The sequence below is a fragment of the Apteryx mantelli genome, chromosome 3 (genome assembly GCF_036417845.1).
Source record: "Apteryx mantelli isolate bAptMan1 chromosome 3, bAptMan1.hap1, whole genome shotgun sequence".
NCBI classification, from domain to species: domain Eukaryota; kingdom Metazoa; phylum Chordata; class Aves; order Apterygiformes; family Apterygidae; genus Apteryx; species Apteryx mantelli.
The window spans coordinates 50,078,474-50,093,005 of record NC_089980.1 but is presented as its reverse complement, the minus strand read 5'-3'; the positions used below and the strand labels follow the sequence as shown (position 1 = coordinate 50,093,005).

Below are 14,532 nucleotides of genomic sequence, written 5' to 3'. Positions count from 1 at the left end.
TGACCTCCATATAATTGGTATACTTTCAAGACATACTCCCAGCTTTAAAGGGAGAACCTCTAAAAATAATTTACCAGTTCCTGTAGAACTCTTGTCAAGAAATGAGGAACCAGCACATGGAGCTTGGGCACCACCTCCAGAAGAAAATGAGAGAAATGCAGTAAGAAATGCTTTCCTAACAACCTTTCACATAAAATGGAAGCACAGAAAATGGTGTAAATGATGTGCATAAGTGTACACAGAGGGTACTGTACTTCAACAAAACACTCAGGAGATTAGAGACAGAACCATTCATTTGAGACAGATTTTGTAAGCCATGTCACCAACATGCCAGGCCATGCTACGGAAACTTGGCAATTATTTTTTTTTGGAGGGGTGCCACCTTTGTTCATTAGTTGTCAGATTTTGTTTAAAAATAGAAAGTAAAATCTCCAGAAATTTTAGCTATGATGAGACTATCAGAAATATAAGTAAGGTGCAACCGCTGCAGGGATAACCACTTATGCTGACACAGAGCCTGAATAATAACTGAAAAACTTCTTCATACATCTCAAAGGAGTTTTAAGCTCAGAGGCTCAAAGACAAAGAACAAAATATTATACAACACAGTATTAACTACAGCTTTGATGATCACAACATGAAGACATCTATCTATACCCAGTGGCATTTCATGATGCCACAAGGAAATGGCAACTGGCTGCTATCTTCACAGCTTTCCCCCACTTCTGATCCAAGAAATCAAAAGTCCAAAAGGAATAATATGAGCACAGCAAGGCACACATAATAGTAGGTGTCCAAAAGCAGTAATGTGAGCTTTTGTTAAGCAGCGGCTCTGCCGGTTTGTGTGAGAATTACCTTGCTCGGTGCCTGCTGCCTAGCAGGGCAGGAGACTACATCTTCAGGATTCAACAATTTACTCTAAGGATCAGAAATACAAATTTTTTATGTACATGTGCTACACACACACACACACGTACATAAACACACACATATATATACATATATTTTTATACATACATGTATATATATGTTTGTGGGTGTGTGCACACGCATGTGTGTGTAAAAATAAAGAAATGAAAGTCTAAACTCTAGTGTTAACTTACAACTCTAAGATTTGAGGTTTAATACACACATCCAATTTCATACCTATCTGTCAGTGTGAATCTGCCCCAGCCATTTCCAAGGCCTGATGTTAGAAATAACAGAAGAAGCAATATTAAATTCTTAATATTCTGTATTATCTTCAGTGAATGGCATTTCCATTTGGCACCCATTGAGAATGGAGTCTGAGAAACACCACAGTTCAAGACCTGGGAAACTTGCCATGCATCCTGGGGGAGGAAAAGGGAGGGACAGGGGGAGGATTAGGGGCAAGTACAGTATCTCACTATTACAATTACATAGAGATAAACAAACTGCATAACACACCTTGAGCTTTCTTGAGCTTACTAAATCAACTACACAAATACTTCAATATTGCAGAAAATATTTAATGTTATTAACTCAAAGATAACCCATTAGATGACAGCAATCATTTGTCTTGGTGTTGTATAAGAAGGGGCTGAGTCTACTTCCAAGTAACTGTGATGAACTCAAACTGCCAAATGAAAAATATGACCCTTAAGAATGTCAATCTGATCTTCCTTCTCCTTTTAATTTAAAAGGAATTTTCCTTCCATACCACTCAAAATTAACTCTATGAACAGACTGCAGCCAAAATATACTCCGAGATGAAGTGTTACAGCAGTAAGTGGTGCAGCTATCCACCTCACCCAGTGAATTATTCAAGTTATTTAATTAAACTAGATTAGAAACTCAAAACTCACAAAAACACACTAATTCTTAATGGATCATATAAATATCACAAGAGCAGGCATTGTTGTTCAGTTTCAGTATTTATTCACAAGGAATAACCATTTAAATCTTACTTTTGGTTCAACTTCAATATGACATTCTGGGTTGTCCAATTAAAAAAAAAAATCACTGTTCCATCTCAATGTTCCATCTCTTCTTTAAAGATAAATTACAATGTATGAGATATGATTTCTGCTTTTCTCACAGCTTATGAATTTCAAAAATGTGGTATAAAAATAACTACAAAATAGACATTTCAATAATGCCTTCGTCATCATCATATGTTCATCATGTCATCATACGTTGTATTCCAAAAGTTTCCAACTAGTTTATTACTCAAATCTGACATATATCAAAAACCGTATCAAATGTTCTTTCTAACTATAAAAGATAATTCAGTATTGTTAATTAAGTTAATAAACTCATACCCAGAAATCAGACTTTCATCCACCTTAAACTTTCCTGGAGAACTGTGTTGACAATATTGCAAAGTCGTTATCTTCCAGAATCAAACAGAAGAGACTAATTAGCCAAATCAGAAAGGAGGAAGAAATAAATTATACTGTGAGAAGAGAAGGGGGTCACATCACTGAAATACAGCTATGCATTCTCATCCTGTCCCAAGCATGCTCAGCTGTAACTGCTGAGAACATGTCACAATTCACAAAGATTTCACAACTCAGAAAAAATATTTGTACTAACAAAACAACTAACTTATTAAATGATATTCCAAGCAGAAAAAGTGTGTTTTCACATAAACTGAAATTCACTGACTTTAAAAGAACATCAGCAATGCTCACTGTCTTGAAATTTGCTGGTTTTCTTCATTCGTATCTGTTAATATGTGCTTACTCTTATGCTTCACTTATCCTCTCTCCAAAGCAAATGTTTGGTAACCCTAAAAATACTAACAATACAAAACCTTAGCTCAGTCTTTTAACATTAACAGTATAGGAGCGTATGAGAAGGAAAGTATTCTAGTAAGCAGAGAGAGTTCAAGGCAAAGCTTCCAACATTTCATCAACGATGCTACTTTAATTAAAAATATATAAATCCTTAGAATACTGATTTTTCTTTATCAGCAATAATGCTTTTTTGTTCTGTCTCTGATTTGAGGTCAGTTACCAAAGAAAACAGGAGCTGATGAGATTATGTAGCCTGTCAATCTGTATGTTCTCACCTAAGAAATCCTGACCGGTTAGACACTTGCACCACAGTGGGGAAAAGATTAGATGCCCAGACACTTCTCACAATATTACCAAAACTAGTTATTGAAGAGGGACTCTCCCTCCCTGCCCCCAATTTAGAGTTTCCCCTGAGGGAAAGACAGTAATTTGGGCTGAGCTGACCAGCCAGTCTCTCGCCCAGGCAGCAGTCCCAGTGCAGCAGGGAGACGGCAATGCCCCATGCACCAGGACAGGGAGCTGTGGGTGCTGTGGGGCAGCAAGTGGTCTGAAACAGCACAGGGAACAGAGAGCTGGCATTGCTGTGGAGGAGGGACATACAACACAAATCCACAGGAAACCAGGCTTCATTAGTTTTCGTTGCCCATGGACAACCTGTTTGTTTGCCAAGCGGCTGACACAACGGACAGAGAGCAGAGGAACCGCCAGGACCACAGTCACAATAATTTGTTTAAGAATCTGAAATCCTTCTGCAAACTCTCCTCTCTGCAACCACAAGCAGCTGGGGGTGGGAACTGATCACTACGTTTGCGCATATATTTTAAAGTATCACTGGAAACACAAATGAAAAGATCGGACTGGTTAGCAGTTTTCTGATCTTTTTACTACTTTGCATGGCAACAACGCAAAGGCAAGTAACAAGGGTCAGTTCTCCAGGCTCTATTACAGTGCAGATAATTGCACAAAAATAGCATGACGCAAATAAGAATTGCCTAAAAGCAGATGCTGGCATTTCCTATTTCCCTTCTCTCCCCTCCCTTAAATTCTAATAGGAAAGCACTTAAACACAGATTTAAGAGTACAGTTATACTGCAGATTTTGCCAGGCCTGAACACGGGGCTTTAACCACGGGATCTCATGATCTGCTGTTTTTGTGCTTTAAGTAAAGCAAAGGTAGTCACAGCTGGGGAAAGGGGAACAGCTTCTTACAGCTGCTTGACTTCACACTGTTAGCTGCTGCCTCCACACCGAGATACGTGCCATCGTGCGTGCTCCTCCTCCAGTCTTCAGCAAGGTCAGACACGTTAGCTGTAACCTTTACTGCCACTTGCCGCTACTCCCTCCCCAGTTATTGCTTCCCCTCCTGTGTCCGGGGGATAAATTTGTTAGTGCTCTCTAATTTACTTCAGGAGTAATCAGGTATTATTGGAAATCAGAAGACAACACATGTGTCCCAGCCCAAATTCCTGTACAGCTTCCTTCTCATTTCATCCGTATTATACGTAGGAGAAAACCCACATCTGGATTTCCATTGACATCAGGCTACCTGAGTGTTTCAAGATGTGTGCCTGAAGACATACCTGAATTCCTACCCCTAAATTAATTTTCATGTGTTTTTTGTTCAGCGAAAGACCCTAGACAGAACATATGACAATTTAGGAATATTTTTGCAACCTAAATAAAAATATCCTGAAACAGTTCTTAAATGAGTAACAGAAATGTCAAAAAGCTTCATGATTCTAGCTAAAAATAAAACAAATATTTTATTTAGAAATATATGGGCTTTTGAAGTTTTCAGAGTTTGCCAAGCTATTCAATTTCTCATACTCATGCATGGAGATAAAAACTCATCAGGGTTGAGATGATCACAGGAAGAACCTGGCACAGACTGCTCTCTTTCATATGCCCTCACGTATTTTTCTGCCAAAAATAAATACATATGATCACAAATGCTAACTACTACACATTTATCATTTAAAGGCAACGACCTTCTCTGCTCTAATGTACCATACAACATTTTATTATCACTGTGTAGTACCAAATAAGTTTAATTAATTAGCAGTATCAGAGAGCTAGTAATTCCATTTGACCATTTGGATCCATTTGACCTGACAGAGCTACTGTTTGTTGCATCTAATCCTCTTAAGTTTGTGGACATACAATTTTGTCTCTAATCACACTAGTAAAGTAATAACCTAATAAGTACAGATATGTACTTTATCTCTAGTAAAATTGATAAAATTAGCAGCACAATAGCATAGTGCGCGCATGTACAACACTATCCCCCAGAAACTATTTAGAATACACATGATTTTTTGGTTTCCATTAATCCAAATATGAACTTCAGTTCTTTCATTACTAACAGAAACACACTCCTGAAATGTAGCCAGAAAATTACAGTTTCATGGTGCATAAACCTCAGGCAAAAATACTGTGAAATGTTTTTACTATGCAAATAATTATATCAACTATAAATTTCATCAAGTGACCCTACTACTGAAGGCTACACTACTGATAATAAACAGCAACAACAATAGAAGCAAGCATAGGATAAATCTCTTTGAAAATCCAATTTCCGTTTGATGCACATTCCTTCTGAGTTATCTTAGAAATTATATCACATTATAAAACCTCAAAAACATTGATATAAACATTACAATAAAAAAACTCAGTGAAATTTCATTAATCATATGATTACACTTAAAGTTTACATTTCAGAGCATGGTCTTACACTCTTTGCATAATTCAAAACTGATAAAATTGTGTGTGCAGAAGGAATGACTGTACATTTTAAACAACCAAATGAATGGTTTTATAATAAGAATAAAAGTAATTTTGAATTAAACAGAAAAACGTACTGTTGGTAATAATTTCAACAAGTTGTTTTCCATAAAAAACACGTTGTGTGCCAATACTGCACAAAATAATTCCTATGAATCCTCAAAGTTAATTGTTCAACTGAGGAAATACAATTCACTTTTACTAGCAAATTTAGTTTCTCAAAGCAGCAGTGGACAAAGTAAACAGTGTAGGACTACAATTTCTCCAGTTATAAGTCACCACTAAGCCTCATCCACCTCCATGCACATGAAAGCAGAATACCTGCATTTATATGAAAGTAAAATACCTCCATTTATTTTAATAGCTCAGGATCAGATCTTGAGTGAAAGACACTGGTCTTTGATTTGGAAAGATTCGAAGCATGTGCTTAAAAGTTAAGAAAATCTATATTTTCTTAACTAAAAGTAATGTTGAACAGAGTGTAGAATTGAGAACTCTGTCTCTAATGTAAAATAATTAAGAAATTTTTTTCAATAGAGCAAGAATGATCTGACAGCTTTTTCTTTTTCACCCACTCCCAGCACCTTGTATTAATAAGTTTTGCAATTTAAATGATTTTAGTATAATTTTAAACTTTGGACAGGTCCTGAACTTATATTTTTAGATTTTATCATCAAGGTACTTCTATACAATGTTCTTACACAAACAGCCAGTGGTTGAGCTCACAAAGAAATCTGATTAATGTACTTGTTCTGATTATTTATTTATTCTGAAGTTTCTCAAGATATCATGATACATCCATGGAAAAAATCACACTTAAGCTAGTATCAGGTAATTTCAGATAGTATCATATTTTTATCATAATATACAAGTTCTTATTCCAGTTCTGGTATTTGTCAGAGAAATATCACACCTACATCAACCACGTAGTTTGAAAATGCCAGTTCAACAACAACTGAAGAACAGCCTTACATTGTAGCATGAACATATTCTGCTCATTCATACATCTTCCATTTTCTTTTTATTTAAACAAAGCAAAAAAGAAGAAAAATCTATCTTTTAAAATCACATGGTTCAACTGGAAGACTAACAATATAAAAAAGTTGGAAAAAACAGAAAAAGACCTTAATACAAAACAGAACAGAGAAACAACAAAAGACCAAAATAGCAGGGGTTTACAGCAATAAGTAAATAGTTACAAAAGTACGGAGATATCTATGTCTGTATCTAAAACAAGTTAAGTCAAATTGAGTTTCACTACTGAGAAAGATAACTTCATTTTCTAAAACCATCCAAAAAGTGTTGAACATCACAGGAACAAGACTGAGTTTAGACAATACTGCTCAAATGAAATCCCCAGTACCCTCTTTCTCCACAAGCTGTTTTGGCTCAGTATTTTAATGCTATTTAAATTTTCTTAGATATTTCTTTAAAAATTAGTTTGAGAGAAGATTTCTGCTTAAATACAAATAATCAGAAAGTATACTTTTGCTATGAATCCCTTTCAGTCATTCCAATTTCATATTTCTATAAAGACAAACAAAAGGCATAAGTAAAAAGACAGTTCTGAAAAACTTCCTTTACACTTTCTCACATATCTTGATTCATACACCTACTTTCTCTTGAAGACCCAGGAAGAAGAAAGGGAAGGAAAACCTCAGACATTTAAATAACAAACGGAAAATCTTTGCTGAGTTTAGTTTGGTTTGCAAAACTTATTTTTGGTCCACTGGCAAATTATTAATGAAAAACAAAAATTTAAATAACTTCACCTTTGTTTAGAATAATTATTCATTTGTATTAATCTGAAAAGTGGCAAAGAAAAACATGAATAACTTCAGAGAGTAATAGTCCTATGACTATCAATTGACACCATCTTGTAGAAGCCAGATTATTCAATATCATACAAAGACATACCTTTTTATCATATACATCTTGCCAGTTTACTCCAGCAAAGAAACTATGACGCATAATTTCTTTTGCATCATCTGGGCCTCCACCAAGTCTGAAGAGAAAAGAAAAAACTTCACGTTATACAAGCTTTATTTTTGAAGTGTGACTATGTTATTGTGATTGTTAGAGAAGTGACCATTTATTTTTGAACAGCCAGGAACAATTCTCACCTGTTTAATATGAAATTTAGTGATATCAAGAGAAAAAGTGATAACAAAAGTATCCGAACAACATTCTATTCTATTGGATTGTTCCAACTACAGTGTTCATTACCGTCCATGACAAGCTTTTTCATAATTCATCTGTCTTAAAAACATACTTCAGTTTTCTTGAAAGACCAACTAACATTCTGGCACTATTAAAAACCAAAACCAAAACCAACCCAACAACCCTGACACAAAATTTTGCCAAGGAGATGCCAGGCAAGGAATCAATAATGATTCACACATCATTTTTATACAGTGTTCACTGCTGTTGCATCTGGGTGCTGTTACAATTAACCAATTATCATAAAATAGTCTCAGTCTGAGTCAATTAGTATAAATTAATAAATTGTAGGCCTGCTGAGAAGGTTATTTAAAGGCCATTGTAAATAACCACACTATTCACTGTGGCCTGTAGTTTGCCAAAGCCAGACTCTGGCACATCATCTCAGGAACTGAACGCCATGGATAGCAGCCTTCTGCATTGGGTGAACTTGCCCAAGGTGGTTTGAGCTCGTGTAAATGGTCACTGATGCTGAAAGAGGAGGGTCCTAGCCCTGCCCGCAGCTCTCCCCGCTCCCTTCCAGCTACAGCATCCCTGCCACTGACTGTGGTACCCACTGGACTCTGCAGGGAGATTCAACTCACCAGCCTGGAAGAAACCCAACTCAGCAATGAAAACGCAAGAACAAACAGGCCGTTTTCTGGTGCACTAGCAAGTCAAATTTGACTCAGCAATGAGGTCAGTGAGCTCCCTTGAGTTGGTCAGCTAGAGCCACACATCCAGGAGAGGGGACGAAGGGAGGGACCCCTGCCCTTTTCAACGGCAGTGAACTGTTCGGATTGCTCAGTGCTCACGTAACTTCTCCCTGAGTTGGGCTGTTCCATCATCTAACATCAAGAAGCTGCAGCTAAATCTTAACAAAGAGCTCATACATGTCAAATTTTAGCAGGGAGAACGACACAGGCAGTTTGTGCTCCATTAAAAGAAACTGTCAAAGATTTAAAGAAAATTTTAAAAAGCAACCTTTAAGCAAGATGAATTCTTCTCTGAAGTATTTATTGCAAGCAACAATAATTCCCACAACCAAGAAAAAAAAAACCCTAGTATTGGTATTATTCTGCTGGCAAATTAAAAAAAGTATTCTGGACCTCTGCCTCAGTCTTGTAGTAACTGGGTATGAAGTTATTCTCATTTCAAAGCTGTGTTCTCCTTCTGTTTCCCAACTACTCATTGCAAAATTTTCTACCTCCCTGCAGTCTCCAGACTTCTCTCAGTATCCAGCTGTTCAGAGAAAAGCTGAGCTCCACTTAACCTCTGTACTCCTCCCTATTTATCAGTAGCTAACACCAGAACTTGAATATGAATAAGCTTATAAACATAAGCCTGTCATAAACACTATTGTCTGCAGAGATTAATTACAGGCAAGCATCTTTTCCATTCTAAAGGTTAATATATTTGATGGGTCAGATTGTGTAGAGACTAAAATGCATTAGAAGTTGCTACAGTAACAAATTTTTATTTTAGCCTCCATGTATTTTGTTGGTTGTTCACAGTTTGCTTTTACTACTGTATGTCTAGTGAAAAGGGACTTTGCTGGGCAGCAAAAGAAAGGCTGACTACTTGTGCTATCCTGGCTGCTGCGCTTGGGTGCAGCTGGATCCTCAGAGTGACAGGGTAACTGGTTATGCCCTGAACGCCATCAAGAATATGCTGCTAGGGAAAACTTCCTGAGTACACACTTAGGTTGGAGGATAGCTAGAGAGGAGAGGATAGACAGACAGAAGGAAGCCTGCACCCCTAAAACAGGCTGAGTGATTCCCAAGAGGAGCAGGGAGCTTGGGGCAAAGAGGGAACCTAAAGACACATCTCACTGACTAACAAAGAGATTTATTTTAGAACCAGAGGGAACTGGACATTGCTTGTCCAGTGCAGGGAGCCACTGGAAGATGGTTGGCCTAGAAAACAGATGTGGAGGAAAAAGCCCACCACAAAAGGGCACAGGCAGCAGTTGGTGGTATTTGCTTTCAAACCTTTGTTTAGATCTGACTCAGAAGATCTGCATATTACTTAATAGGTTTCTAGTTTATGTGATCTAATATGTAATCTAGCTATGTGCTCTTAATAAAACATAGCTGTGGACGGGAAGCCTTCTACTGTCTTCAGGCATGATCACTTTCAAGAAAATGTGGGGTAGTCCCTACTCAACACTATAGCCAACTCAGGGTCAAGTCATACTCTCCAAAACTAATTTACAGCTTACAGTTAAAAGGGAACAAAGAAACAAGGTGATTTCACTTAGCAGCCATATAGTCTCAGATTTCCACTTTTTTAATGTAGCAACAATATATGGCAAGTTTTACAAACAAAGGAGAATAAAACATGTGGAACAGAACACTTTTTTTAAATCATTCATAGCAAACACAGGCATCTTTCCAGGTTTAGGCTGTGTACCTGAACAACGGGAAATACGTAGTGTGCGTTGTTCAAAGTAATCTTCCAAATACAATGTCAGGCATAGTTTTCAAGTTGTCATAACATAGGTCTAAAAATACTTACTTTGGAAATAGTATATGCACTGTACTTGTTTCCTTTTTTTCCCCCCAGGACAAGACCTTACCAATTCCTGTCCAAAGCAGCAATAAACTAAAATAATCCTGGGCCATGTGTTACAACTGAATAGGGCTTTGCCAAGGCTTCAGTTTAAAAATTTCTATTACTCACTACTGTACTTCCTTTATAACGCATAAATACTTACAATTCATTACTATAATAATATAAGCATTCCCAAAGTGCCATCCATGTGCCAGGCAAGACTCACGAGATTTGTTATGCACCCTACCTGCTAAATAAACTGTATCATCTACAGAACATAAAGCCATGACACTATTATGCATTTGTCACTGTCCCCCCAGTCTGATGCGTCACCTAGTAAGTAGCCCTCAATGACCAAAATTTCATGAATACTTACACAAAACTATTTAGTGGAAGGTTTTGTTTCCAGGTTGATACAAATTGCTATTGCTGTAGAAAGCATAAGCTAGCATCAGGAGTTAAACTACAGTCTATGGGACATGGGTGGCTCCCAGTACAATCACGTCTTGCCAGTAGCCTGCTTTCAGTGGCTTCTGACTTTGGGCAACTCGGAGGCAGGCTGCCAGCCGCATGGATCATCCCGGCCCTGGTGCAGCCTGTTCCTGTCTGTTGCTGCATATGGCCATTTCCTGTATAACCAAGTAAATCACTTTAAATTCTTAAAGTTAAAATTTAAGATACTAGGTCCTTAAGAGTTCTTCTACACTTACCGCTTATTTGGATCTTTTATCAGTAGGCCTGAAAGTAATGATTTTGCATCTGCAGAGAGAGTTCGAGGAAATTTTATGTCCTCCATCAGTATCAGTTCAAATAGTTTCTCATGATCTTGGTTGTAGAATGGCAATCTCCCACACATCATTTCATACATGACAACTCCTAATCCCCACCAGTCCACTGCACGACCATAGTCATTATCTTCCAACACCTAGAACAGAAACCAAAAACAGGTGCAAGATATATGCTATTTCAGACATGATCATTTCAGTCTATTTGGATCATCTCTTTATGAACGTGTTTTTAAGACTTTATTTCTGCAGCATGCAACAAGGACTCCAAGAAGTCAGATCCAATATACACAATTGCAGTACTGACCCATACACTTCAGCTAGCTGGAATTTCAGACATACTGGGAACTGTATTGTTACTCCAAGCGTAATTCATCAGAAACAAGTATAACATAAAGCTGAGAAAGTTCCCCCCTCAAAAGGTCATTACTGCATTTTCCCCTTTCCTATGTCCTACTTTATGACCCCTTTTATAATGTACATAGTTTTAGGAAGAGACATTTAACCTACTGGCACTGCTACCTCAGTCAGATTCCTCAGGGACAGAAAGTGAAACATTCGCCCTGCTCAATCACTTCCTCTCTCTTTACCCCAGCAGTAAGAATAAAGACTGAAATTTAGAAACACCTTAATCTTATTAAGGTAAGTTATTTCTTTATAACCTTTGTTTATATTAAGAGCCCTGAGAACATATCTCCTGACAATTCCATTATGTTCCATGAAGAAATCTAAAACAGCTAGATTGTGCTAATGCATAGAAATATGATTGCCTCCAATATTTATGTGCCTAAAAGATGACTTACTCCACCATTCCTCTCCCAGCAGCCCCATTCAGAATTAGAATAAGGAATCTAAACAATATTCCTTGACTTTAATACATCTACATATTAAATTAAAGAAATGGAGACAACATAACAGCAGAATATACCTATAATGAAACCATAAGCAGTAAGGAAACTGAAGGGTACTGTGTGCATGTGTGTGTGTGCATATATATATATATATATATGTATATATATGATTCAGATGTTCTGTAAATTACTACTAGCATGTCATATCCTTTCATTCAAAAAAGATGCAACAATTAGAAGTTAATAAGTGGTAATAGAGAAGGCACGTGCCTAAATTGCTAATATTTGCTGCAGAAAGATATATTAAAGAGGCAAAAACCTCAAAATGATAGATTTCAAACTTTAATAGTGGACAGTAACAGAGACTAGAGAAATGCAGCTAATCCAGTTGGAGTATATTTGTAGGGAATTCTACAGGATTTCTGTATTATGAAAAGCTAGATTCTGAAAGGCAGCATGAGTGATTAAAAAAAGAAAAAGAATTCACAGAAAACATAACACTTTTTGCAACGCAGTCACATCAGCCAGCAAAGCCAAGAGCTTAGCTGCGCTCAAACAGGAAGTGGACACACAGGAACAATCATCTCTCTATACGTTCTAGTGAAAATCTGGTGATTTGTAGTAAAGCCTTCAGGCTTTAAGGAGTAAGGCAACCCTAACCAACACAGATCAGAAATAATTTTTTCTATGAGCACATTATCTTATGACTCTCCAAACTCTCTAAGACAACTTCCAATGATTTCCTCTGAAGCAAGGGCAGACCCAGCCCTCGCCCACACAGGGACACTAAGCGGCCACGATGGCCTCACGCAATACAAAGACACATGCACTACCCTGGCCAGTCCTAGTGAGGGGTGCACAGCCCTGTTATCCGCCTCTCCTTTTGCTCCCCCAGTAAACCCAAGCCTGTTCTGTAGCATCTGGTACATGCTACTAGCAGAAACAAATTACAGTCTGATCCAGTATGGCAATTTTGACAATACAGTAGTAATTAATGCAGTCAAATTCAGTTTTCACTATCCTTAAGGAATAGTAGAAGAAACATGATGAAAAGAAGTATATTACGAATCCCTCTTGTGTATATAAGATTAAAAAGCATAAATATTAACACATTAACACATACTATTTACAACTGTGCCAAAACACACAGACTCGTTACATCATTGATATTTCCAAATAAAGGGTGAAATTTTGGAAAGTGTAAAATACAACAAATTATCTGAATAAGTACATATGACAAAACTAACTAAAATAACTCCAACATTGTAAAATTAATTAAATGTTTTATGAGTTTGAGCATATTGCAAGCTATTTGCTGAAAAATTGTATATGAAATCTGTGACACTTAACATCTTTAAATCACTGTGTCTTCAGCCACAGAATAAAAGCATTATATATTTTTCTACTTTATGTATTAGCACTGTTACCATTTCCCCTATTTGTACTGTTGGCTGTTCTTTTCTTTTGAAGCTAGTAAAATAAATAAAATTGTGAGGCAGGGGTAGATTCCTTTTACAAGGGGAGATGTGGTTTGAATGTGTGATTTATAAAAACAGGCAATGGGAAGATAAAACCTTTCATTCTCGAACAAGGCAAATCACATGGCCAATAGCTGAAGCAAACTGTATCTGGGGCTTTACCTAATTTATGCAGGACTTTACCTAATAATAATAAAAAGTATGAGCAACCTTTTGCTGCATTCCCTCAACAGCAACAAAACAGTGGTACAAAGAAAGAGCCAAATGTGATTTTTAACCTCTTTTTACATAAAATCATAAAAAAGCATAAAAGCTGGATTAACTGCCTCCCGAACCCACATATCACCAGCCGGGTTCTCATCCCCAGCTGGCAAAACTGGCAACTCTTTATTTTTGTTTAAATACCAGGTTTATAGCCAGCCGGAGAAGCAAGAGCATCAAAAGGGTTTAGTTTAAGCAAAAGGAAAACAGTCCTGAAAAGTGTAGAAATAAAGAATAATGCATCTCAGCTTATTTTAATATAACTGTAATAAATTTATGGATAATGCACCGAACGTAAATACACACAAATTTTTTTTTTAAGTCATTCCTATTCCTCCTGGTGTTAAGAACCTCTCCAGCATTTGCAGACTGTGAGAAGTCAATGGAAGTGCTGGAGCCCAGCAACTCCTACGATCAAATCCATATAATGAGGGTAAGCATGAGAACATGTTTATACACATCACCCTAGCACTACAGAATCCTTTTCAAACAATTCTTGGATTTGAGGGATTTGGGTTTAATTATAATGAACGTAGGTCAAGAAAGCTTCCGCTCAGTGCTAGAAGAAACATGACACAGTTGCATACTTGGTACCTATGAGTAATCCAATCTTTTCTGTACCATGAGACAGATACCTGTTTTCAGGAAATCCTTCTTAGGCCATGAGGACAGGAGGTGAGCAACAGATCACCAATGCCTGCCCACACACAGACTCAGTGGGAAGTTTGTATGGACTTTGCATGCTGCCCTTAAGAACTGCCTCCATCATCTCCAGTCAATTCCTGTCCTCCTGTATGGACACAACAACCTTTACTTAAGCGAACACACTGTCCTAACAACCCAGTCCCTTCAAGGTCACAGCAAA

General features: G+C 37.3%; 1 protein-coding gene across 7 annotated transcripts in view; it reads right to left on the bottom strand.

Moving 5' to 3' along the window:
* Positions 1-14,532, bottom strand: part of AKT3 (AKT serine/threonine kinase 3) — a 164,894-nt gene that overhangs the window by 11,243 nt on the left and 139,119 nt on the right. For 6 of the 7 annotated variants that reach the window (XM_067293338.1, XM_067293343.1, XM_067293340.1 and 3 more), the window contains 2 exons: positions 11,003-11,217; positions 7,458-7,545 (listed from right to left, as the gene is read on the bottom strand). In XM_067293338.1, the coding sequence (XP_067149439.1) occupies positions 7,458-7,545; positions 11,003-11,217 (303 nt within the window). Of the gene's footprint in view, positions 1-4,596; positions 4,680-7,457; positions 7,546-11,002; positions 11,218-14,532 lie in introns of those variants that run through there. The other variant, XM_067293342.1, reaches the window with a different exon arrangement.